Below are 27807 nucleotides of genomic sequence, written 5' to 3' on the forward strand. Positions count from 1 at the left end.
ATAATTTTCAAAAATTGATGAAACGAAAATATGAAAAAACAGAAGATCGATAGAAACTACAATGCTGTAGTAGTGTTAGCCAAAAATTGTTACTTTTTACAGTTTTAAACGACTGAAAAAAGGTTTGAGATAGTTTTTCATTTTCAATGATGGAGTGAACAAACAACATTCAATTCACTGTTATCGCCTCCCGCCAGGGTTTCCGGAACCTTGTTGAAAACTGTTCTGCATTTGGTGACTGTTATTGATATAATTAGCATTGCTGTTGTTGTTCGAGTTCTGTGCACCTCCTTTGTTTCCTGGTGCACCCCCGGGTCCCCCTTTTCCAGATCCACCGCCACTCGAAGGTCCAGGACCAGATTTAAAAAACTTGCTGTTGCTTCCACCGCCACCTTCCCGAGGTCCGGAGGATTTACCAGAAGGTCCGCCACCCCCAGATGGAAACCTCCCACCACCGGAACGTCCGCCTCCACTGCCACCTCCGACTCCACGCGGTTTCTTTTCCTCGATGTTGATCCGGTGCTTCTCATTTCTCAAGAACAGAGTCTGTCGATCTGGACCTTGAGTCTTTTCGAGTATTTTTTGGACTGGCGCGGGACCATCGAACGCAACAAAACCAAACGGCTAAAACAATAAGTATATTCAGTTGGTTGCGTTCTTTTCAGTTATAGTCGACCTTAACAGGCAAATGTGACATTTGCCACTGCAGTTAAAACCAAATATAAATCGACTCACGTGGGATGCATTGCTCTCGAACGACAGACAAGGGCAACTTAATTTAGAGGGGGCGTAGCTTAGAAATGTTATATGGGTGCAAAATTTCTACAGTGGGTCTCGAACCCGTACCTCCAGGTTCGCAGCCTGCTATCTTTGCACCTGAGTTACAAAGGCTTAGATTTCCGTTCGTTCACAATCCCTTCTACCAACCAGTGAAGTTCTCAAAAAGAAGAACTTAAGTCTAAAAAATTCACTCATGAAGTCATAGACAAGTCTAGACAAAAACTCAAAATGATGAATCGAAAATTTTGCATAAAAAAGACACAAGTTTACCATAACTGCTTTAAACTTCGTTCAAGAAGAATTATTTAGGGCTTATTGTAAAACGTTACGAATTAAAAAAAACAACCGTCTAACGTCGGGCGAATTGCTCTCAAACGATCGGCGAGCGGTTGCCTTCGGTAGTACTCAGCTAGAGCTTAGATGTGGGTGAGCGGTCAAGCGACGTGGGGCGTTGGGAGGGATGGACGAGAGAGGGGGACCAAATCGGTAGGTTGAGTAGGGTGGACGGGCGGGGGGGGGTGTTAGAGGACAGAGGGGGAGGGGTGAAAGGTTTGGGTGTTGAAAGCTTTGACTGAAGTGATGTCAAACTTTTTAAGACTAAGAACCGCCCTTAACACCAGAAATTGTCCCCTTAAAAAAGTTTTGATGAATCGCATTCTTAGAGACTGCTAGGCCGTACGGCTGTAAAAGATCAAAAAAACCTCCGTGCGTTATCTGTTTATCCCGTTTTAGAGGACGAAGAGTCAGTCAAAAGCGTGAGATGAAAAATCTGTCAAGCGAAAAGTCGCATAAAAACAACAGGGCTAATGAAATAAAGAGCCATATCGGGATAAATATATAAAGAGCATATCGGGATTAAAACACGTACTAACTGACTAACGTCGGGCGAAATGCTCTCATAAAACCAGCGAGCAGTTGGCTTCGTCAGTAGCTAGCCACGGTTTTGTGAGGCTAGCTTTAGCTCAAGTGATGGGGCGTGAGGTGAGCGCCACGGGGCGGGGGGGGGGGGGGGGGGGTCAGTGGGAAGGGGGCGTTTGGCTTCACGGGCCTTTCCGTTCTGAACAATGGCAGGGATGGGGGATTGAAGTGAGGTGGGCGTCACCTGTTTATCCCGTTCTGAGGACGAAAAAGTCAAATGGGTCAGACAAAAAATTGGTCCAGCGAAAAAACGCCTAAAAAAGACCCACAGGACTAACATAATTGCTACAAACTTCGTTTGAAAACAAATAAACAGAAAAAAGAAGTGATAAAAATTGACAATATTTCTCCTCAGTCTCAGAGAGTATTGCAATTCGTTGAGTAGTTTCAGCTAGATTCGAAAACTTAATTCAGCTTCTAAATTAAGGCTATTAAGCTTAACACTAACGTCAGCTCTAATGAACTTTGATAACCTACTGCACTGTTACATGGCATTATCGTTTCTATTGATTTTGCTCTTTTGACAATGACCGTGATCACTACATTGCGTAATTCAATGAGTGAACGAAATAAAAATCCATGCAGTTGCAATTAAAATCCATGCAGGTAAGTCAAGAGTCAAACGTGAAAATTGTGATTGTAAAACGAAAAACCTGGTAGAAAGAATTTACAAAACATACCCAGCAGATCGCTGGAAAATAACCGCCTTTGATTCCCAAAACACCAATGGGGATTGAAGGAACAGAAAAACCATGATAAAATTGATTGTTTTATAGAAAACAATTTTGAAGTGCGAACTACTTGGATTCGATTTCGTGGTTATGCACACTCCTGTTTATTAATGAGAGGATGCAGGGGATTAAAATCAATGCCAAAATTCATTAGTGTTATATTCAGAGTATTTAGCTAGAAATCGCGATTTCAAAGACATTATGGTTGTTATAGAGTAATAGCCTTTATATGAGCGGTCCGAATGCATGATATATCCACTGGTCAACTTGTGGTTTAATAGCTTTTTGCACTGCTATAACTTTCAACTAAACAACAAAATTATACCTAGAGAATAACTATGAAAGGATTAGAAACACCATTTAGAAAATCAGATTCAAAAAATCAAAACAAAACAGTAAAAAACAATGTCAAAATGCCGCATGTCAGCAAAAACCCTAAAATACAGTTTTCCGACTCCATTTTGAAAGTGGAGCAGAAAAAAACTGACGCTGCAAAACTACGTGCTTGGTCTTTGGCTTCATTTCCGCATCACCAAACTAATTACTTTAATTTGACTTCAAAAATCGTAAAATTGTATGAACAGATCCTAAAAGCATAACCGACTAACGTCGGGTGAATTGCTCTCAAATGATATTTGGGCCTCGGTAGTAGCCAGTTGGGGCTTTGGATGCTAGCATTAGGGGGGAAGGGCCCCTTTTATAAAAGAATTCCGAGAAAGAATAAGAAGTTTTACAAGATATTAAGAAATTTTCAACTGGCTATCAGACTGGTTCTCCGGTGTTCTGGTGATCGCTAATTCCGCAGTTTCGTACCTCAAGTCTATTGTATATGTTTACTGATCCTCAAGTTGGGCAATTTCTGGCTTCTGTGCGTTTCTTGATGTTGGTTGAGTACAATTACAACTTCGTATTAGCACCTACTTCATCAACATAATTATTTCACCAAGTAAGTAACTTCTTTTTACAGTATTTACCAATTATGCAAATTCATCTTCAAAAGGTAAATTCAAACCTGAGGAAACTATAAGACTTTGTGGTACGTAATGTTTATCACAAATCTCTCATTCTGCGGTTGTTTTTAAAACAAACAAACTAGAGGTTACTGTCCTAGGTGGAAAAACGGGCCAAAACTGCCCTTGAGAACTATTCAAATATGAACCAAATTATATCAATTATTTAAGGATATTTAATACTTCATTTAAGGAAATCATCACGCAACTATAAAGGAAGTCAACTAAGACTTACAACAAAGTTCAAGTAGTGGGCATCTAAAATTGGGCTTTATGGGTTCATCTTTTTTCTATTTCGGATTTCGTTTTGAGTCCTTCCATTTTAGATTGCTTTGCCGAGTAACTGCTGTTTAAAAACACTTTTAGCAGGAGTAAAGAATGAAACGAGCCTACAAAACTATAATAGATTCGAAAAGGCGGTAAAATGAGGTTAAGTATGTTAAAAAAAATAGGAGCATTATAATAGCCGGCTGAGAAGCTGAGCTGTTAAAAAATCGAAACATTGCAGGACAGATCCTGACACAATTCAAAAACATTTCAACTAGACAAAAAATTATACCTAGAGGATAACCATGAAAGGACTAGGAACACCATTTAGAAATAAAATCATATTCAAAAAATCAAAACAAAACAGTAAAAATCAGTGTCAAAATGCCGAATGTAAGCAAAAACCATAAAACACAGTTTTCCCACTCCAATTTGAAAGTAGAGCAGAAAAAAATGGACGCTGCAAGACTACTTGCTTGCGTTTTGGCTTCATTTCGGCATCACCAAACTAATTACTTCAATTTGACTTCAAAAATCAAGAAATTGTATGAACAGATCTTAAAAGCATAACCGACTAACGTCGGGCGAATTGCTCTCAAATGATATTTGGGCCTCGATAGTAGCCAGTTGGGGCTTTGGATGCTAGCATGAGGGGGAAGGGCCCCTTTTATAAAAGGTAGGGCGGCCAAGGCTAGATGAGAGGGGGTTAATATCGACAGGTGCACTAGGGTGGACAATGGTAGTGCTGGGGGGGGGGGCTAATGGCGTGAGGGGGTGGGATTAAGGGTTTTAAGATTACGAATTGTCTCCTTAAAAATTGTCTCCTTAAGACGGTTTTGGTGAATCGCATTCTTAAAGTATAGTGAGGCTTATGGCTACAAGAGAGCTTAATGCCCTCCGTTTATCCCATTTTTGAGGACAAAAAGTCAAATGGCTCAGACGAAGAATCGGGGACGCAAAAATTGCATTAAAAAGACCACAGGACAAATATAATTGCTACGAACTTCGTTTGAGGGCAATTATAAAAGATAGCGCCCCATTGCAATTCATATTCTTTGAATTGTAAAAAGGAGAGAGCCTAAATAATAGTCGTTGATAAGCTGACAGCGGCTTTTAATAATTGTTACAAACTTCGTTCGAGAGCAATTAATAAGTTATGAATTGTAATAAAATATGAAGATAAAATTCTGGTTGATTCCAAATTCTCACCCAATTTTCCATCAGGTTTAAAGGTACTGAGATAACAAGGCGGCTCGGTAATGTGCGATGGCACATAAGGTTCCGACCCCGCCCAACCACAAATTTGGCATAATTGTCTACCAAATGAGGAACAGATAGAAGAACCCAAAAATTATTTTTTGCGATTCCCAAAAAAGCCCAAGTCTTTTTCAAAAAATTCTGTATCAACGATAAGATAGCCTCCAAAGCAAATAACTCAGTGGAGTAAAAGTTGATGCATTAGATTGCTGTAATATGTCAATATTAAGAAAGCGAGTCAAGACGAAAAGCAAAATCAAACAACAACAACAACAAACATTAATTACATCAAAAAATTTATGTCCCTCTTAAAAACTAAATTTAATAACAAAATCAGAATACCGTCAGATAAACCCAAAACTAAACAAAAATAACTTATAAATCCCCAGAAAACATATGCGACCAGTCCATAAAAAGGTTTGGTAACAATTATACAAGAAAGAACAAAAACAGTAAAGTAAAAAAATTAACTTATTTTTTTGAAACAGTTAACTTCAAAGTAATAAATACCATTATGAATCAATTAATATTACCACAAATTTACGATTTCCACTACTTCTATAGAAGGGCGTTAGGACCTGTCCTTATTCATTTTTTAAAGCGGCTAAAAAGAACAACAAAGAATAAACAAAATTTCAATTGAAACTTGCCAGAAAACGCTGTCAAAACCGTCAAGCCAATTTTTGGCACTCAAAATACATTTGATTGCGCCTTCTTCAAACAGCTATTATTTAGTACGTGGCTATTCATTAGTAAGACTAGGTAACAAGCAAACAAAAAAGCGAAGTGCTAAAGTTTGTAATTTTTTTCGAAACAAAATTACATTTAATGTCATGAAAGGCATTAATAACAAAAAGAGCTATTTAAATAGGGTCGTTTATTCAAAAAAAAGCCCTCGAGACCTGTAATTATCCAGAATATTCCTTGCATCTACAAAAAGAACGTCAAATATGACAAAAATCACATTAGTTTACTTTTTTTTTGTGAAAAACCGGTGTCGAAGACAGTAAGGTCATAACAAATTCTTTAAAAGATTTTGGGACACCAATCCCTCTTATTCCTTTGACACCCATAATGTTATATCTGACCTGTAGTTAACTAACGAGATTAGGTAACAAAAAGAAACATAACCGACTAACGTCGGGCGAATTGCTCTCAAACGACCGGCGAGCGGTTGGCTTCGTCAGTAGCCACGGGGGGGGGGGGGGGGGGTGCGCTGGGGGCAACACTGGGTTGGGGGGGGGGGGCAACAGCGCGGTGGGGATGGGGGTCAACGGGGGGGGGGGTTCTCAACCTCTCAGAACCGCCCTTCACACCATAAGTATAAGTTTAAGTCTCCAAAACAGTGAGCTCAAACAGAGCTGAAAGGCTCTAAGAGCACTTAATGCCCGCTGGGCGCTACCTGTTTATCCCGTTTTTGAGGACGAAAAGTCAAGAGCGTCAGACGAAAAATCGGTCAAGCGAAAAATGGCATAAAAAAAAGACCAACAGGACTAATATAATTGCTACAAACTTCGTTTGAGAGCAATTAAACATAAAAAGAACAAAATTGCGAAGTTGAAAAATTTTTTTTTAAATTTTGGAAAACGATTGTTTGGATCGTCATGAAAGCCATCAGCTATCTACTAATATCAGAATATCGGTTCTTCTACTCTTCTATGAAAAGCCAATGAAAGCTATCACTATACAGGAAATTTCATACGACCGGAATGACAAAGTATAAATGACAGTTAGAGACAAAACTAAAAAATTCAATTGATTTCTTCAAGAAAGAGTAGTCGAGGCCGTTAAAACAATGATGTATATCTTTCAGAATTTTAATATGTTCAATTGTTCCTTATTCTGAATGCTAATGAGGTGACATGAGAACCGTCAAAAATGTGATAATGTGACAAAATTAGAAAACGTGAAAAACTGGCAAATATCAAAACAAAAAAATCTGAAATCTTGTGGTATCAAAGCCAGAAAACAATAATTTCAGGCTTAAAACTGCAACTGAGAATAAATGTTAAATAAGTAGAAAGAAGAAGCGGTCGTTTTTTGCTGACATTAAGCTGGAGGTTGTACAAATTAAGAAAAAAAGTAGAGAAAAAGTTAATTAAGCCATTATTTATTAAAAGGTCAATTATTTTTAAAGAAACTACCATAAATTTTCAATTAAAAAACTTAATGCATTAACTTGGAGCTGCTTAACAAGCAAATCGGTTGGACCTATCACTCCTGAGCTTTGATTTGATATGTTCTGTTTTTTATTATTAAAAAAAAGTCTTTTTTTTTAAAAGGCCGACTGATTAAAACCCGATTTTTTTTGGATTGTAACAGTCCTAGAATGGCCAAAAACAAGCCCTAATAATACTTATTGTCCCTTAGGAATAACTGATTTTTCGAATGTTGTAGATATAGATAATTTGTTAGTTGAAAACTCAAAATAAATTCTGCATTTTTGATAATCAACGAGTAAAGTTGGCAAAAAACGGAAAGGTTTTAACTACAGTGCACTCTCAGCGGACTCTGAAGTAGAAATAGCCCCCCTCTGAGTCTACAAAGATTTTTTGAGTGTTGTTTGGGGATGTACTGTCGGCAAATTTAATCAAAGTGGACTAAATTAGCTTATTTCGTGCTGTTTTTGATGAAAAAGTCTAAATTTTGAAATGTTTATCCAGATTTTTTGACCAAAAAAATTAAATCAAAACAATCAACAATGCTTGTTCGTCTTCAAAAATAAAATCAACGACACTATTCTTAAAAAATATAACAAACTTTAGCAAAATTGACGAAAATTTAGACAAAAATTTCGGAAAATGTGAATAAAAACAACGTGAATTCACTCTTCTTTTCTCAGAAGTTTAAACCTCGATAACTCCCTGTAGAAAACGAAAATTAAAAAAATCTTTTTAATTCCATATTCTACGCTGGACGAGCTTTCTAATGATACCAGTCTCAACTCTCTACGATGAATATATCGAGCGGCGAAAATTCACGGAACAAAAAAAACCCAGTTGAGTATATAGTTCCTCCACCCTCAAGAGGGTCGGAACAATAATTCCAGAAATAAAGAGCTGATTTTTGTTCAGATATGTTTCGGGAAGATCGACTGCTTCTAATTACTTGTTTAGCCCAGATCAGATAATTTACTCACCACTGCTCCTCCTCTGCTTATCCTCACATCAATCACAGTTCCAAATTCTCCAAAACGTCTCCTTAGCTCCTCGTTGCTCACATCAGGCGGAAGGTTCCCAACAAAAATCTGCCACTCGTCTGGAATCCCTTGGAAACTGCCAGGACCACCGAAACTCCCACTCATCGGTGGACCACCTCGGTTAAATGACTGATTTCCTCCACTATTTCCGTAGCCTTGAAATTTTGCGCCAGGTGATTCGCTTTTAGGAGGGAAAGTACCTATGTTCATCTGTTGCGATGAAGACTGCTGACTTCCAGAATGTCCTGCACCGAACTGTGGTCCAGAGCTCCGTCCTCCAGATCTTCGATCACTGGATCCCCGAGGCTCGTTTGGAGGCGATATCAAGTTGACATCCCCATGAGCGTGAAAGTTCTTCCCACCACCTGGATTTCGCGGTGGTTTTGGGTGCGAGGAAGGACCAAAGCTTTCATTGGAGGCATGTTGAACTTGGAACTGTTGCTGGGGAGGTGCTGCATGTTGATTGTTCCCTGCTCTGGAATCAGACTGAGGCTTTTTCACTGGAGAAGCACCCACAGCTCCAGTGATACTTGCCCAGGTTTTGATACCCGTATCATTAACAGGCTGGTGCTGGTAAGAAGCACCAACATCCGAGGAGTTTTCAGCAGAATTAAAGTGTGCTGCTGATTCGTCTGGCTGACCGGCAGTATCTGAGGTTGAGAGTTGTACCTCAGTAGAAGCTTGGTCAAACAACTCTTCCGTTTGCTGAGGCTTCTAAACATGGAATCAATCAGTAATGGCAAACACATTAACTATTCGAGAAACTGCTAAACGCTAAAGAAAAGCAGAGTACATTTGAAATAGTTGCTTAGACCAAGAGGAGGAAATGTTGCTTTACCGTCGGTTTTTGGCATTATAAAATAGCTACCTTCTGTGGCATGAAGGAAGTTTGCTCGACAACACCATTCGAGTCAGCAGATCCATGCATAGCAGGTTGCATATGTGCATCACTAAACATTAAGTCATGTCGAAGAAAGTCAATTTCTTAATTGAAATCAAAACGGTATCTACAGGTGACTCACGGATGAGCAACATTTCCAAAGCTGTTCATGACAGATTCTCCCCCTGATTGTCCCACGTGATGAATCTGGCCTCCCGGCATCATAGGCACTTGCGGTCCAGTTGCTCCTGTTCCCATGGACTGCATCACATTCTCGTCCAGTTGAGGAGTGCTACTGAGGGATCCCGGTTCCTGAGCAACAACTCGCATGCCAGCCGACGCAACGTTGGGATCCAGAGGCAGCACCTACAACAATTTGTGTAAAGATTGTATGGGTCAGAATTAAATCATCTCAGGAAAGTCCAAATGAGGAGTACCTCATCAACAACTCCGAATGAAAATTCAGACACAGCATCTGCAGACATGGCCATCCAATAGATTTTCTGTTAACAAGCAGGATAGCTAATCTGCGTTCGCACATAATGTTTGAGTATAGTTTTTGTTTTATCGTTCCGATCCCACTTTTGGGAGGAACTATATGCTCAACCGTCTTTTTTTACAATCCAAAGTATTTGGATTGTAATGTTGTGCTGTCTTTTCTTTTCACACTTTTCGGTTTTTTCATGATATTGAGAAGTCAACTTAGAGAATAGAGTGGTGATTTCAATCACGATGGAGCATTAAAGAGATTGGCATTTGATAAAAATTTTATGTTTTTGAAAGCCGAATTTTTCGAGGTGAAGCAATTTGACCGCGGTTCTCAGTCTTTCTTCTCTTGCGTTCTTTTAATGTGATAAGTTTGTGCTCTAATGGCGCCTATTGGCAGCTCATTGAACTTATCGACATGCAGCTAATGCTTTTTTTGCTTCCACGCTATTTGTCAAAAAAAATATTGAAAACCTGGTTTCCGCATCTTTATTATTTCTGTTGTCTTCTCACCTAGTATCTTGAATGACAGTATAAATGGTTGCGAATAAAGCATAAATGGACCTAATTAAGTGTTTGAGTTTTAGGCTAGTGGTTTTCATGACCTTAGAAATGATAAACGGTGTCAATTTGTTTGCGTTTTGAGAGTATTTGTTGCACTTTTTGTTGATTTGTTTAATCTGATCGGGGCCAGGTCTCAAAGGTTGCTGAAAATAATTAATTTTATTGAATTAATTGCTTCAGTTCAAAGCCAATTCTTCATGGCTTTGACTTTCATTGTTTCCAGGAAATATTACCAAATTTTTGAGTTTTTATTGCTCAATTTGTGGTCTTATCTTTCAACCTCCCTAATGACAAGTCACTTCGGTTTTTAAAGATAACTAAATTGAAATTTTATAGATTTTTCTAGACTTGTTAGCATTCATTGTACTTATTATGTTTCATCAATTAATCTCATTTGCGGCAGGTTCATTTGGTTTCTAAAACAAGTTAATCTAATTAGTGGCTTAGCTTATTAGTTCATAGCAATCGTTTTTGAGATTTTGACACCTAATTTTCGGAAAAAGTTGATTTGTTGATGTTACGTGTTTTTTCTTGTGGTCTTAATCGCTGTCTGAAAAACAACAAAAAATACTTGCAGTTTGGCGTTAATTCAGTCAGTTTATTGGTTTTACTTTTTAGCTAGCAATTTAATCCACTGAGATACTTTTTGATTGTAAAAGGTTGGAGTTTGTGAATCATGCCTTCATTTGTAGTTCCATTGTCCTTTTTCAGCTCATTAGAACTGCTAAAGAGTATTTTATTACTTTTCTATTTTTATGATATGTTGTGGTTAATCGTTTTGACTCATTGTTATGAGGTTACCTCACTTTGGCGCCACTGGTTTTCTGAGCTTCTGATTTTTGCACATTTTCTTCAATTTTTTCCTCTTTTTTGCTCTGTTTGTCATTGATTCCCACGAGGTTGTTGCATTATGTACTTAATGAAGGGACGCACCGTGAATATTTTCAAGCATTTTTGCTATTTTTAGGGAGTTTTAAAACAACAAATCTCGGAGAAAAAATGTTGTAATTGATTTCAGATTTCTGATCATTTTGGGCATTTGGAGTCCGGGATTTTAGTTTCTTAGTTTCACGTTGCTAACAATTGTCGAGTCACTAGTTAATTCAGTTCTGGATACTGTAGTTCAGAGCTTGTCCTATTGCTTTGCTGTCAATTTTGGCCGATCGATATAATTGTCTATGAGTGGCCTCAAAGGAAAGCTCTTCAAGTGTAGAGTGTGAAATTAAAAAGTTTATTCAAAAGTTTGTCTTTTTCGAGTAGTTTTCAACGTCAAAAACTTGTTGAATACTTCACTCTTAATACTGATTTGGTTTCCACTTTTGACCTTTTACAAAATTATACGCGAACTTCGAGATTTCGGATTTGAGACTTTCTGGCGAAGTACACTAATTACCATGTATTTGTTCTCATGTTGAATATTTGCTATCGTCTGAAGTGGTCTGTGGGCAATAAAAAGTTTCCAATTAAATTCTGCAATTTTTGCCCTTTCTTTGTCTTCTATGTCGTTTTCTTATTGAGCCCCAATACTGCCAGGTCTCATTGAAGCTCATTGAAAAAATGTTTTCAGTTTACAGTTTCTGTGAATTTTTGAGTTTTGAATCTCGATCTTTTTGTAGTTTTGTCCGAGTCTGAGTAATGAAAGGTCTCCCCGATTTCATTTAAGAATAAAAGAAGTTCGTTCAATACCCTGAGTTTATTTCTAATGGTTTTCATGACGGAACACTTTGTAGTATTTTCAAAAAGTGTGAGTCAGATTTGAGTTCTGATCTGTTCCGTTATTTTTGTCCTGACCTTCATTATCATTTATTAAAGCCTTGATAAGTCAATAACGAGGCGCATCTGAATCTAAGTTTCCTTTTCAATTGATTGCTTATCATAGATATTAAAATGTCGCCAGCTAATTTTGCAAAGGGAGAAATTTTCAGCTTCGTCTATATTGAATTTTTCACAAAAGTGGTTTTTTGATTAAAATTGGTTGTTTAACCAATTGAACTTATCAATTAATCTGATTGCCTACAAGACCAACTGTTTTTCTCATGAAGCATAATTGAAATTTCTGAATCTTCACATTTCACAGCAAAATACTTTAAACATTGTTCCAATAATATTATTGAAAATTTGCCCAAAGTTGTTTTGTCGAATTGTAGATTCTTTATATTAACAAGACGTCCTTGCTGCTTCATACTCAAACATCTCTGCTTATCCTTAGTTTCAAATTTTCAAAAATTATTCGTGAGGCTGTAATTGTTTCTTTTCCAAATGTTGACAAACATGGAACTGATTACATTGAAACCACTTGTTTTAGTGAACATCTTATTATTCACTTTAGTCGTCACATCGGCAACTTTGTTGCAGTCTGGGTAATGAGTAATCAAAAATTTTATGAACAGTCAGGATTTCATTGATTATAGTTTTAATGAATATTTTTTTCAAAACTAAAAAATTTTTTAGTTTAGACCGATTTCGTTGTTTTTTATGTGTTATCTTGCCCTTCAATCTATCCAATTTCTTTTATAATTCAAAAATGAGACATATCTGAATCTTAATTTCTTCAATTAATTGCTTGTCACAGATTTTGTGGATATTTTTTAGAAATTTACTGAAATTGTGTTTGGTTCTTCCAGAAAACATTTCAAAGATATTGCATTATGCAGTTTCATTCAGTAACTTACAATTTTATTCAGTATTTTTTCACATGTGTGTTAATGTTCATTGATAACTATTTTGGCAGAACAATCGTTTATTCGGTTCCAAGGGCAAATAAAACTTACCTCAATCGTGACTTACATAGCTTGCGTAACTTCTCTTTGAGTTGTGCATTCTTAATTTGAATTTGAGGTAAGAAGTCATTTTTTTGAACGTTTATAAAAAAATTTCTGAAATCACTTAATTGTCCTATTTGAAAATTTAGAATCTAATCGAAATTAAATAGAGGCCAATTTTAATTGAAAGATACTTAAATTTGGTTATCGGTTTTTAGATTTCCCTCTTTTTGGTTAAAATTAGTTATTCACTTGAAAAAATTGCTTCTTAGAGTTGATTTCATTTTTTCTGTTGGCTTTTTCGAGTGTGTATTCCTGTGCTAAAAGCAATTTGATCTCACTGGTGTAAACCCTATTTTGTATAGACGTCTATACTTTTTTTAAGAACCTGTCAAACTGTAAAACAAAACCGACTAACGTCGGAGGGAATTTCTTTCAAACGACCAGCGAGCCGTTGGCTTCGTCAGTAGCTAGCTACAATTTAGCGATGCTAGCTTTAGCTTAATTGAACAGGTGTCAGGTGAGCGCAGCGGTAGGAGCATAGTTGTGGGTGGGGGAGGGTATGGGGGTCAACCTATAAGAACCCACCTTCACACCATAAGTATAAGTCTCCAAAACAGTTTCTATGAATCGCATACTTTGAGACTATTGAGCTGAGAGGCTCTAGGAGAACCTAGTGCCCCCTGGGCGCAACTTGTTTATTCAATTTTGAGGACAAAAAGTCAAATGGGTCAGACGAAAAGTCGGTCAAGCGAAGAATCGCAAAAACAGCTGGTAAATTACCAGAAAATAGCCGCAATAGCTTCATAGATCTGTAGTCTCAAAGAGAAGGTAAAAAAACAGACCAAAAAATAAACTTACTCTTTTCATAAAGGGCAGAGATGTTAAATTTTGATTAAATTTTGAAGAAACTGTATAACTTATTGATGTTTCTATTAGCTGCTCTTAAAAAACCTTCAATAAGAGTGACAAGCACTCATTTGACCTCATCTCTTTGAATTAAGGCAAAGAAAAGTCGATTTCAGAGTGAGGAAGTCACTTTTAAGAATGAGGTAAGTCACGTGTGACTAAAATTTTAATCACGCGAATGAACAAAACTAGCTCCACTAAGAGTGAGAAAGGTCAAGCACGCAATTCAGTTGAAATTGCATGAACAAATGAACAAAAAGCAGATTTAAAGTGGTTGTGACATCATACGGTCGCAACAAAAATCTTGACGACGAAATAAATGAAAAAAACATAGCAGGACAAGTCCTGGCGTACAATTCAAAGAATTTCTATTGACTAAACAGAAAACTAGACCAAGAACGGACTATGAATGGATTGGGAAAACCATTTAGAAAAAAATCTGATCCAAAAAATTGAAAAAACTGTAAAAATCAAAATGAAATTGCCGCATGTGAACGAAAAACCACTAGCGAGAAAGCGAAATTTTGTTCAAACACCGTTTTCTCACTCTACTTTAAATTTAGAGCGAAAAAATTTCACGCCGCAAAACCACTCGCTTTTTCGCTCCACTTCCTGTTTCGGCGTGACCAAAATCACTACTCCAATTTGACTTCAAAAATCATGAAAATGTGTGAACAGATCTTAAAAAAAATACAATTCAAATTCTTTGAATTGTAAAAAACCAAGAATAGCCTCAGCTATCGCTTTGCGGCTATTAAAAAAGACCAACAGGACTAATATAATTGCTACAAACTTCGTTTGAGAGCAATTAATAACATAGCTCGCAGATTGCCAGAAAATAGCCGCAATAGATTCGTATATCGGCCGTCTAAAAAAACAGTAAGACAGAACAAAAAAATTCGTCTTTTCATTGAAGGCTGATCTGTTAAATTTTGATTAAAAATCTGTATAAGTTATTGCTGCCTCTATTAGCTGATCTCAAATAACCTTCATTTAGAGTGACACACACCCATTTGACCTTATCTCTTTGAATTAAAGTAATAAAAGTCATTTTCAAAGTGAGGAAGTCATTTTTGAGAGTGAGGTAAGTCAAGTGTGACCAAAAATTTAATCACGCGCATGAACAAAAAATTCGCTTCACTAAGAGCGAAAAATGACGTCACATATGCAATTTAGTTGAAATTGCATGAACGAATGAACAAAAGTGGCTGTGACGTCATATGGTCGTAACAAAAAACATGACGAAATAAAAAAAACCAAGAGAAGGCCAATCAAAACCCCAGCTATCGCTGTGCGGCTATTAAACAAAATATGAACTACTTCTTTGAATAAAACTATTTCTGCTTCATTTGGTAGACAATTGAGACAAGATTGTGGATCAGCAGGGCCGGAACTAGGTACATGACAAATTTCGGAGGTTAGAGTTTTTGCTACTTTTTGTAGTCAACCAATTGGTATCAACAATAACGGATCTCATCGGCGTTCTAATTCGGCAAACATCAATCCATTTAATGGTTTGTTTTAGTTGAAATTTGTATTGACATAGCCATATATTTTTTTAATTAAATATTTTTTAAATCGTTCCTCAAATTATTGTTTATGTCACCTTTTCTCCAAATGGAATTAAGATAAAATGTTTTATTGTTTTATGAATTCTAACATTAAGCATCAGGCTCTGGTGAAAATTTTAAACACGTAGTTTTGAGATTTTTTTACTTTGTTGCCACGAATTATTAAAAAGGTTCTAATGTCTTCCAAATTTCTCAATTTTTCTCGTGTTTTGTAACTAACACAGTGTTAACAGTTATAATACTGATTTTGGTTTAATGCTTGAAACACTATTTTGGGGGAAAATTTTCATTTTATTTTCGCTGATTATTTGCTTATTTTTGTGAATGTACGGTTATGTTTTGTTGACTATCAAAACTTGTTGTTGCTGGAAAGATACTTAAAATCAGTTCAATATTTTTTTTCTTGTATTTGTAATGTACTCGGGACTTTTACAGCTATGTTTTACTATTTTGTTTTTTCACGATTATCGGGATAGTTGAAAAGCACTTTTATTCCATCCTTTTACACCTTATTACACCTTTTTAAATTCCATCTCAGCTGTTCCTTACATCGATGTCGTTTTATCTGTTAGACAAGATCTTATTTATAAATGTATCATTCCAACTAACCTAAACTATAAATAGTTGTACCAAAATTGATGTACATGTGTCAATATGTAACGAGAAAAATCTTTTATGAACTTTGGAAATCAATCAGGTTCATGCATCCTGAGATCATGAATACAACCTACCTCTGTGTCCAGAAGAGGTGGAGAAACAAGACCCTCTACTACTACTACTACTACTACTACATGCAGATTCAGCTATTCCCATTTTACCTGGCTAATCACTATTAGCCTTCATTGGCTCTTCATTGCAAAAAAGTTCGTCCGCCAAAAAATTGAGGTAATACTGCCGCGATGATTATGTTCTTTTCCATATCAGCCCTTTTGACAACATAGATCCCAATTAAGGTATGCTTACGACAATCAGGTATGAATTAAGTCCTACGTGGCTGGCCGTGCTTTATTGGTAGAGCTTATAAAGGAATTCTCCAAAACAAATCTTTCTGACCTCAGTTGAGTTTGCGGTCATCATATCGGTTCGCATAATGTCTCCCGAAGCGGATGGATGCTCCATAATGGTGGTGGGTGGGTGGTGTGCCTGGTCATTTATGACATGAGATGGCGGCAATTGCTTCTGTCCTTCCGAAGTTCCACCAAGACTGTGTGCTGGCTGCTGCACTTGTTGACTGATGTCCTCCTCGGGGCCTTCTGACGAAGACTCCGTTTCTAAAACAATCAATTAACGTATAGTCAACAATAACAGTGACACACAGACGCTCAATTGTGGCCCAACAGCCACGAAAACATGACAATGAGATCGGACAAATTGATCTCAAGCGATGGGTTGATAGTTGAAAATTTTGTCAAATGCATTAGTTTTTTTGTTGGCGGATGTGGGGGGATGAATTGTATGAGACTAGAACAGCTCTCAAGAGAGCTAGATGTTCAGCGACTTAATGCTCTCCGGGCTCTACCTGTCTGTCCCGTTTCTGAAGAAAACTCAAATGGCCAAACAAAAAACATCTGTCGAAAAGTCGGTAGAAAAAAAATTGCATTAGGAAAGACGAACAGGACTAATATAATTGCTAAAGTTCACTTGAGATCAATTAATAAGAAATTCGCTAAATTGAGTGCAAAACAATATACTCAGAGCTTTAATAATACTAATAATAATAAAAAGCTTTACCACTTTTTAGCAACTCAAAAGTGGGCAATAAACTCAAAACGCCTGACAGAAGTAAAGCGTTTTCAAGTATTTTTTTTTGAAAATTAGCTTTTTCATTTCGTAAACACTGTGGCAGACTATTCCAGCACTTGGCTCCATAATAGCTGAAAGATTTTTGTCCAATCCTTGGAGAACATTTCCAACGGAATAACTGCATCAGGTGAATGGTGTATTGCCGTGCAAAAACTTGAAAATTAGCCCAAAACTTTATTTGATCCTGAATCGAACTGGCAACCAATGCAGGCTCTTCAGCAATTCTGTCTACCTGGTAAATTTGGAGTTTCCAAAGATGAAACGGGCAGCCATAATTTGTAACATCTGCAATTTATTGATCAATATAGCACAGTGAGTTACAATAATCGAAATTCAACACCACTCTGATAACAACAAACTGCTTTCCCTGTTCAAATCTGAGAAATTGTTTCACGGAGATGAGTCTTCTCGATGAAAAACACTTCCAGAAAATTTTAAAGACCAATTCGAATTGACCGTAGCGCCAAGCAATTTTGCCTCAGTCAGCAATAGAAAAGTACTATCATTAAAGAGCCAGCCGATTTATAAATTTTAGCTCTGAAAAAATAGAAGCTTGTTTTGTCATTATTCAGAACCAGGTTCAACCTCTTCAAACATAACTAACTTCTCGATAAATAAGGTCTCTCTTTGGGTTGTTTTAATTGAAATCCAGAAACAACTGAGTGTCATCAGAATAAAAATGATAACGAACATCAAAGGACTAAGTAATTCATACAGAGGGGTTAGGTAAAAGGAGAACAAAACAGGTCCCAGAATTGAACCTTGGGGTACACCGCATTTTAGTTACCTATTTTCCCAGAGGACTTCATTAATGCCCACAGAAACAGTCCGAATCAACAAGTAACTCCGGAAGAAGTCAAGTACGGTCCCCGTTTAAAAAGATTTTTTCTGGGAGCAGCTGGGAAATGCTGGGAGCAGCTGATGTTCAACGGTAACAAAAGCACTACTGAGGTCCAATTATAATAAAAGAATGTCCTCATTTATCTTCAGCTTCTCATGAACGTAATAACGAGTAAAGCAGTAGCAACGTTTCAATACAGAGTAAAACGGTAAGCCGATATTGGTAAAAAGGCCATTTTTCAGGTTAACTCAGAAAAACAGAAGCTGACAAAGTACAACATTCTCAATCCATTTCGAAAAAAATATGCGTATTTGTAAAAGGGCGGTAACGTTTCAGAGATTCAGAATCTAGGCCTTGTTTAAGAAGAGGCCTTATGACGCAATTTTTAAAAACATTAGACAAAACACCAGGAGTTAAAACATTAATAGATCCCGGCAAAGATTAGATGAAAGCATAACGAAGTCCTTAAACACATAAGCAGGCAATAGATCATTTGGAGAAGTAAAATTTTTAAGCAATGCAGCATGTTTGAGAACACCTTTGCTCTCAAGTAGGACAAGGCACGTCATTTCTGAGCTGCGCTTACCTCAGCGGGATAATGTAGCCAAGTATTTCGTTTCCAGCACGTTCTACTTGTAAGAGCTCATCTTGCTATTGGAAAAATTGTTAAAACTATTGGCCAAACTAAACGTGTAAATCAGGTTGCTAATACTTACAGTGTTGTTGTGCGGGAAGAGAGGCTAGACACTTCCAAAAACCAATCGCTTCCTCGCTCCCTTTACTGTTCCGGTGTAACAAAAAATGAATTTCAAATGTGTAAACACATTTTTTAAATAGCACAGCGAATACATACTTTCTTTCACACCAAGCATTGATAAAAAATAGCCGGCAGATTGCCGGAAAATAGCCGCGATAGACGCGTGTGGCCTTCCATGAATTGAAACAACTAAAGAAATAAGATAGACAGATTGACCACCAGTCCTTTAATAGACCACTAGAACTTTTGGTTAGATTTGGACTGTCATTTTTCAGAGACACATGCGCTCTGTAAGGAAAATGCCCTAATAGCACTTTTCCAAAATTAAAATTAGAAATCAAAAACTCAGGACTCTAATACTCAAGAATTAGGGCATATACGTTTCGCACTACTTAGATGCACACTATTGTTCTTTAACTAGTAAACTTTCATTAAGTAAAGAACAAAGTAATGAATTAAGTAATGAACTAGTAAAGTTCATTAAGTGTTTTCAGAGGTCAATTTTTGAGTGAGGTAAGTCACGCAATTTACCTAAAATCAGAACAAATGACGCAAAGCAGAAAAGTCACTGAAATCGAGAAGTCCAACTCAAGAAGTCAGGTCTAAAGAAAAATCGATGGAGACGAAGAATTAAAAAACATAGCCGGAAGAATTCCGGAAACGACTCGAAGTAGAAAAGTGATCATCTGTACTTACCTAAAGCGCATTAATCATAACTAAATAAGCATTTTAGAAAAAAGAAGAAAAATATGGGAAAACTAACTGACAAAAACTGATACAGCATCTGATAAAATTTAATTTTAGATTAGACTCCGAAACAAACGATTGGTAAAAACCCTCTAATACAAGTAGCTAGCAACAAAAAAATAGCAGTTGTCGGACAACTTCATAAAATGGGTTCACCGAGAAACTCGAGGAAAGTGAAAGATGATGGATTCTCTAAAAAAACTCTACAAAATCTAAATGCAATTTTCAAAGCATTAAAACGCGAAGATGTTAATTACATTATCTTGTACATCAGTCACCCACCCAATGTTTGAAGTAGAAATAATAAACAACAAATAAAATGAAAACAAAACTGATCTGTAAGAAATTAAGAAAATTGTTAAACTTTATATTTAGAATTCAGGATGTTTACCTTTCAAGATTCTTCACAACTATTATTCGGCGCAAAATTTTAATAAATGTTTGCTAGATCAGTCGCTCATCCAAAACACAGGAGAGAAATATCAAAAGATTATTGGAAACTGCCAAGAACAAAAAACCCTTAAATAAAAATTTGTGAAACTTATTCTGGTGAAAACTGCCAAGTCTAGACCTGAAGAGTCACCTCATAGTAGCAGAACCTATAAAATATTGCTTAAGCATTAGTCAAGAAAAACTACAGCGAGAACCGTAAGATCAGAACAAATCAGCAAAAACCATAAATAGCATACAAAAACCGGCAAAAAGTTGCTCGAGTTTAGCCAAATTTGTCCGATTTGTCGATCAAAACGAAACAGCAAAAAAAGTGCTGGTACAAATAATATCAGCTTCACAAATTAGCAAAGGCAATTAATCAAGAAGAACACAAAATTTACTATAAAAACTTAAAACAAGGCAAAATGAAAAAAATAGGTGAAAATTGAATCTATAAGTATAATATTAGCTTTATGCGTTAGCGTTATAAAAACTTTACGCAGTCATTCTACTAACTAAACAAAAATTTGAAAAAAGATAAGTGACTCGATAAACTAAAATACTTTGCAAAAAATGTCAAAACATTAAAAAATTATTTAAAACAAATTAAAAATCTAATTAAGAAACAAATTTTCATTGAATTTTTAAACATCAAACGTCAAAAAACAAATGAATGTTTAATAACACGAAATTAAACCACTTGATGATGTGCACACGAAAACGATTCCTTCTAATTATAACCAAAAACAAAGAAAAATAAGACAAAAATTGGAAAAAGGGATGAGTATGTGTATAATTTTAAAAAACAAAGTCCTCGCATTCAAAAGAGTTGTTCAAAGCACGTATTGTCGAACGAACGTCGCCACACTTTGATTTCCCAGAAAAAAGTCCGCTCAAGGATCCAAAAATGAAGAAATCAATGAAAAAAATCCAAAATTCAACTGTAAAATTGAAAAATATTTGCAAATTTTACACTTGAAAAGAATTATTAGGCTCTACGAAACGCTCTGGCAACTATTTCTAGAAATAAACTAAATTACAACTTAAAAAATTGAACCAAATGGACGAAAAAACGTCTGAAAACGGCAATCTATATGCACCGTTCTTTCAAAACATTTTTCTAAAGTCAAAAAGTCATTCACTGAACACACCGCATGATCAAAAAACTTTTGATCAGTCCGTTATCAGTCTTGCCAGTATTGCAACTAAAGGCATGAACATCGACAGTAATTAGAAAAACGATTGAAAACCGGTACGCAAGTTTAACAGAGAATTTTACATAATAACACTAATCATTATCATAACAAAATTAAACAGAGAATTTTACTATAATAATACTTTAATACGCGTTCTTGAAAATTTATCACAGCCTGGCAAAAGAGAAGGCGAGTCTAAAGTCTTAAGCTCGAGATTTCCATATTCGAACCTCAAAACTAACAAAAAACAGGAATACTTGAGACAACAGCTGCTTTCTTAAAAACTGCGCCCGTTGCAAACAAGACTAACTAGAACGAGACGTTTCCTCACAAATGTGCAGAAAATGTCCACACAATGATATATCGGAATGAAAATTGGGAATCTGAATCTTGAAATTTTTGCAAAAAATGTGTGCTGATTGCGAGTCAATCAGCTGTTCCAAAGTAACGTTCTATTCTGTTTCGGAAGAAAACCCACAAAAGCCCAATCTCTCACCCATTTCATTTTCGACGTGATCGTCACCCTCGTCAATATATCGGAATATGTCGTTAACAACATAGTACTTTAAAGGTCCCTGTGGCGCCAACACAATTTGTTGAGCAAATCGTCGGGCAGGAGTCTTCAGAATTGAGATATCGCCTAAAAATGTGATACTTTAACAACCAATAACAGGCAGTGAAAACGCTTCAATTTTCTCAACACTAACCACAGATGAGGACAATCAGCAGGTCATAGAGTGTCGAGTAGCAGTCAACTTGGCGTATTTTTGTGTAGACATGCTGGAAGTTGAGGCGCTCGATTTCAACTTTGATATTCTAGAACAAGCAAATATTGAATTTTGAATACCTGAATGCACACTAAAAATCACCCTCGTCAATCGAATGCCCTCACCTCTTGTCCAATAATAGGAACTTGGTGTTTGCCAGTTATATTGCCGTGAACAAACTTGCTCTCTTTCGAGTACAGTCGATATAAGTATTGTGGTGCCTCATTCATCAATGTGTAATACTGCCTGACGAATTCCATGCCAATCTCGTTCGGAGTCAGTTCTCCATTCAAGGAGGGTTCTGTCGCCTTTTCGCCGTTTTGAGCGCGCGAAACGGGCGCATTGGGATTGACAGAAGTTACCATTATGTGCAAATTTAATCTAGAATGCTGAGTGTAAACATTAACCCATCAAATACTTTTGATGATAAATTTATGTACCAGCAAAAACGTGTGTGAAACAATAACAATTGAAGAATCGTTTAAAATTTTCCCCACTCTTGGTGTGGCTGCAACTTAAAACCAATTCCCGCAACTACTGAGGTGACTATATTCTCATTGGAAAAGACCCGAGCTGACGACACAAATGTGAAAGGTACCAGAAACACGAAATAAGCCTACTTAAGCCCATCACTTTACTTTCTCTTCGTTCCTATTGAGTAGCAGTAGTAGTCACTTCACTTTAGTAGCAGTAGATAAGAATTTAGTTCATCTCTAGGGTTCTTTTGTACCCACTTTTCGTCCATTGAAAATTGAATAAGTTTTAGTCTATTTGCTCATTAATTTGCAATTTCCACATCTGCATAGTAATCTCCAAGTGCAATTGTTTAGTTATGAGTAATTGCTCGCGAAAATTTCCCAGTATATTTCTCCTATTGTTCGTTTGTTCACTTTAGGGCCATATCTCGAAGATTTTTGTGAAAAATTTGAAATTGTTGTGTTCTATTGTCACCTGCACGGGTTAATCTTATTTTCTTAATTTGAAGTTCGCAGCTACCGCATTGTCTGGTTGCAATTTGTGCGTTTTCAAGATGTTTGGACTGTATGTAGCATCAACCACTAGTTATCGCAAGGAACAGCAAGGTCATGCATTTCAAAATACAAAGTCAGTGGCAGAATCTTGAGTTGGACTGTTCGTTCTTTGTAGCTTTTGAACCCCCTAAAACCCATTTTGTTGCTGTGTGCTAGAATTTCTCTAGGTCTTGCATATTTTTTATGCTTGGCATCGAGGCTTGGGAGCAAAAGTTTGCTATTGGTACGACGTAGCCTTTATACGCATTTAGTTTGGCTTTCCAATGACATTCTTTTGGCACATTTCGCTTCGATTTGAAAAATGCCTCACAAGAAGTCCCAAGTCACGCTGCACACCAATTCCAGTTAGAGCAACATAATTTACACTTTCTTTAATTCACTCTATACTTTTAAAAAAATATATAAGGGCCTGTTTACACCATCCGGCAACGATGGATGTAGGTCGGACAATATGGATGATGAGTAGCAATTGGCCGGATGCTGCACTCCAAGCTGTTCCCCTCCAGGCAGTGTAAAGACGGCCTAATCACAAAATAACTAACAAGTGGAGAGGATATAAAATATATATAACAGTCAGTACTCAGTGCAGCCTTCCCTCCTCCACGACGGCGCTAATGGAAGTCTAACTAAGAACACGAGGCTTCAGGACGCGACATCCCCTTAAGCACAGCTCCTGAGAAATGCGAAGCTGATTTTCGTTTGAATGTAGCTAATAGTAACGGCGTACGGTTCTCCGCGTTTTTCGCTGGTTGCGAGTTGTTTCGTAACGCGCGATTCTGATGGCCCAACACCGCCCGAGCAAGCAAAACCCAGTGCGCTGAAGCTGCTGTATTCAGTTTCGGGGATTTACTTTTCGTACTTATTTCGCTTGATGCTCTCGTGATATTTGTATGCATCTTTAATGGTCTTAGGGCAGCTCTTCACATGAGGTTTGAAAATCTTTACATCGAAGGAAGTGCGATTAAAGCGGGAGCCCCACAGACCGTTTGCCTTGTTGTACAGTCGAGCATCATCATCAGTAGTGGTGGAATTATTCGAGAAATTTTCTCCATTGAGCGACTGAAGTTTTGACTCTATCTGGACATCGTGGCAAACGTCATCCATCGGGTTTACAAACATGTCTCTGGATTCGTTTTGTCGTAGGTGCGTATACCCAACTTTCGCGCAATGTAGGGCATGGGTGAGGCTAAATTCTTTCTCGCAAGGGCATATGGCTGGCTTGTTCTTCACTTCCCAGGTGTAGCGAAGTGCTATTCCATCCTGGAACTCAGTCTTCGTTAGATCAAAACTACGTTTTGATAACGGAAGCGCGTTAAGCCAGCTAGATGCTCATTTTTCCGAGGCCAGCTGGCTGGTATACTTTATTTCTTGTGGATTGTTTCAATTCTGGATTTTTTCGAGATGAGTTCACGTTGCATTTCTGCTTTCTGTCTGAGACTGATCTTGGTTTGTTCTAATTCACATTGTTGAATTTCGAATAAATCATTATCGACGAACGCCAATGGGCTTGGGAGCTCAATTAAATGCTCAAAATTTTTATGAAGATCTTGTGGGAGGGCGATGTTAAGCTCACCCATTCTGAGTGGGAGAGAAAAAGTTCTCTTCCCTCTTGGATCATTTCCTTGCCGACAATGTTTGCTATGACTTGGCCAAGTTGCTCCTCCACCTCGTCCAAAACATCGTCCGTGGAAGGTGTAGTACGCGAGAGGAGGCTCAACTTCTGTTGAACCCCCTTCGCCAAACATGTATTGGCATTCGGGGGAGAGGTGAGAGCAAATTGACCAAGTCTGTCCAAACTTTTTGTGTTTTTAATTTCTGTATCTTTCAGGAAAATTGTAGTGGCCTCATAGATTTCGATAACTAATCCCAGGACTCGAGCACCCTGCGTGTTGTCCACATTTGTGTCGGCAAACACAGGTGACGCCTGGCGCTCGCCTCCTTTCTTAATTATCAACTGACACTTTGGAGAATTGATAAAATATCCGCACTTGGGACCAAGCTGAGTGAGCTTGTCGGAGAGTGCCCTGATATCCTTCAACTTACTGACGACGCTACCATCATCAGCATACCATTTTTGTGTCAAGGAGTCATTTTGAAGTCTTGTTATTAAGGGTTGGATTGCAATTCCACATCGTGCAATCGCAAGGGGATCGCCTTGTGTTGTACCTTCCTGAGACAGAATGGTCGACTTACCGATGTAGAGATGAGACGGGTGGCTATAGGAATTCTGTAAGGCAACATGCAAAGATGGGAACAAGGCTTTCACGTTCTCTAATGCTGTTCGTCTATCGAGCACGTTAAATGGGTTTTCGGCATCAATTAGAAGAATTGCTTCGTTTTCGGGATCATCAAAACTATGGCGCAGCGAATGTATGGCAGGTTCTATGCCGCATTGCTGGCCGAAGCACAGCGGCAAGTTTTCACCGAGGGATGTAAGATCCTGCCTGATGCAGTCGGCGATTATGCGTCCGGTGATGCGACGCATTACTTCACCATTACCAAAAAGTCTCACACCTGGACATTTATCCAGAGCCACTAGTCAACAACCATTGTATGCAATCAAATCATCCGGTGGTATTATGGACGTGGCCAGCCTCTTAGCAAACTTGGCAACAAGCTTGCACAGGTTCGTGGAGGTTTGCCCGAAAGCAGAAAATAGTCTACGCCAGTCATCGGCATCGAGGCCTGAAGGCCCGGCACTGCCATAGTCTTATTGCATGCTTTTGGACAAGCCTGGCCTCAATTTTTGTCGAAAACAGTGGGGTGGTAGTGAAGCGTGCGTGGATGTTCGCTCTGAATGCAGTTGGTCTCAAAGGGTTGCCCTTCAGGAAGTTTGTCCCGTAAAATCTCGAGGACTGGTCTACCGTCTTTGAGATAGGTAGGTGCGAGCACGCTGACTTTATGCTCATCCAAAAGAACGCAAATAGCAATACTGATCTTACCACGAGACATGAAATCATTGAACATCTTGAGGTCAGAGTGCTGTTTTTTGATCCTTGAATTAATTCTCTTTTGGATTGCAATCGCTTCACGGAACAGTTCTGAGATGTTGCAGCTGTGCCATGCACTCACTCTACGCTTGATGGTCTTATTGTTTGATACATCGTCCGTGTTTTTTGTTCGACTGAGAGTCAGGTACGGAAAAATCATACAGAGGAAAAAATTATCCGATGGTGCGGCGACGGAACTTTCGGGCGCGTGCGATGTTGCAGGATCTATGAGTGCAGTGTCGGGAACGGTCAAACCAGTGTGTGGTGCCGGCGTTGCGATTGCTGTTTCAGTAGCTGCGGTGAACACCTTTTGCAGCTAAAATTTTCGGTCCAATTTTTTGCTGGGGGTCAAAAGATATATGCTCAGAAAACTGGGGGGGGGGGCGAAACAGAATAGATCCTATTTTCTTTTGCGAACAAAATGTTGATAATTTTGCGCTTGATTGATCAAGTATGCTTTTACTGAGGGTAAGCAAAATCATATCGTCAGCAGAACCAAAATACTTTGTTTAGTGTTTCCGGCAGATCATAAAAAAACCAAGAACGTCAGCGGCCCTAAGATAGATCCTTAGGTGAAACCGCTATTGAATTCCCTGGTATCTAAAAGATGCTGGTTTACTCTATTTTATAGACATCTACCCGTCAGATAAAACGCTAGGAGTTTTGGAACTTTACTGTTTGCGCCCCCGCTCAGTAGGTGCATATTACTTGCAAACCCCCTCCCCGACGAACGTGCCTTATTTTAACAAGATCATTTAATCTGTAGTGGAACCTGTTCTATAATTGGGGGCGCATAATGTACTGGGGGCACAAGCGGAAGGGATCTGGAGTTTTAATAATAAAACACCAATTCCTAACCCTTTCAGTTTGACAATCAGCCTCTCATGGGATAAAGTGTAAGAGGGTTTCAATCATTCTTTGCATGTGTTGCAGGCTTTTCTCATTAATTTGGTTCATGTTGCTTGTTAAAATTTGTTGATTGAATTATTAAGATCGGAAACAGATAATCGTTTTCACGCCTTATCTACGAATTTGCCTTTTTGACCTACAGAACCTATAATCCCCGAGGGTAAAAAACTGAAACTACATTTTGAATCAGTCTCTGTTTCCCTGTAGAACCCTTCAGTTCTCTCGGAAAACAAAACTGCAACAAAACGGATTTTTTTAATTAGTGGGTTCCACGGACCGCTTCAAAAGCTTCAAAATTACAAGGGCACCTGTTGTTACAAGTGAAAACGTTCAAATTGCCTGCTTCTTGTACTTCTTGACTGAATATTTTGTACAGTACCTTGTTCTTGAAAAGGTTTTTGATGTTGCTCAGAAAGTCAGTACACAAGTAGACTTTGTCCCATAGCTTACCTTTTGTACCTTTAGTTTTATTTAGGATACTTTGAAACTTCCAGTTTTTGTCTGTTTTTTTCTTGCAGTAGCATATTTATTGATTCGTGCTGTTCGTCAATTCGATTTCTGGCGGGCATTCCCAGTAGATTCTAAGACTTTTTCGCTAACGTAGTTAAGTGTGTGGCAAGTCTATCAATTTGATCGGCACCTGATTTGATACTTTTGTGAGATTGCTGGACTCCGTTCTAGAGGTTGCGACCACCAATAAAAATCCGTCAAATCAAAATATTTTTTGAAGCGGAAAAATGTAGAGACCTCTGAAAGGAGCCCCAGGCAAAGAAATAAAAAGAAAAACTCCACAAATCAATTCTTTTGCTTGCAGTCAGCCAATAGTAAAATTATTGTAAGGGCACTCTTTTAGTTGTAAAATCTCATCCCTTTTTCACTGGTTCCGGGCTGGAACAATAGGGATTATCATCTTATCAAACATGACAACACACTATTTATTAAGTTTAATAAGTTTATCCAGGCAATATATTATAACAAAACAACCGACGCACATGCGGTA

At 37.7% G+C, this 27807-nt stretch overlaps 1 protein-coding gene across 1 annotated transcript; it reads right to left on the minus strand.

Annotated features, from left to right (window-relative positions):
- Positions 1 to 37: 37 nt before the first annotated feature.
- Positions 38 to 27759, minus strand: LOC142341636 (uncharacterized). The gene is made up of 9 exons (XM_075392742.1): positions 27751 to 27759; positions 22003 to 22261; positions 21818 to 21926; positions 21607 to 21750; positions 16388 to 16605; positions 9185 to 9408; positions 9031 to 9112; positions 8103 to 8876; positions 38 to 624 (listed from the first exon to the last, which is right to left on the minus strand). Exons 2-9 carry the CDS (start codon positions 22240 to 22242, stop codon positions 181 to 183), a joined length of 2235 nt encoding a protein of 744 aa, XP_075248857.1. The 5' UTR covers positions 22243 to 22261; positions 27751 to 27759; the 3' UTR covers positions 38 to 180.
- Between the last annotated feature and the right edge of the window lie 48 nt (positions 27760 to 27807).

This window comes from Convolutriloba macropyga, chromosome 6 (assembly GCF_964194025.1).
Source record: "Convolutriloba macropyga chromosome 6, txConMacr16.3, whole genome shotgun sequence".
NCBI lineage: Eukaryota > Metazoa > Xenacoelomorpha > Acoela > Convolutidae > Convolutriloba > Convolutriloba macropyga.

Bases quoted from the DNA above. Each gene is read 5' to 3' on its own strand.
- LOC142341636 (XM_075392742.1), bottom strand. From the start codon at position 22,242: ATGGTAACTTCTGTCAATCCCAATGCGCCCGTTTCGCGCGCTCAAAAC. The intron at 21,751-21,817 runs GTTAGTGTTGAG...TCACATTTTTAG, and splicing joins GCTGATTGTCCTCATCTGTG to GCGATATCTCAATTCTGAAG. The intron at 9,113-9,184 runs GTGAGTCACCTG...CTTAATGTTTAG, and splicing joins TTTGGAAATGTTGCTCATCC to TGATGCACATATGCAACCTG.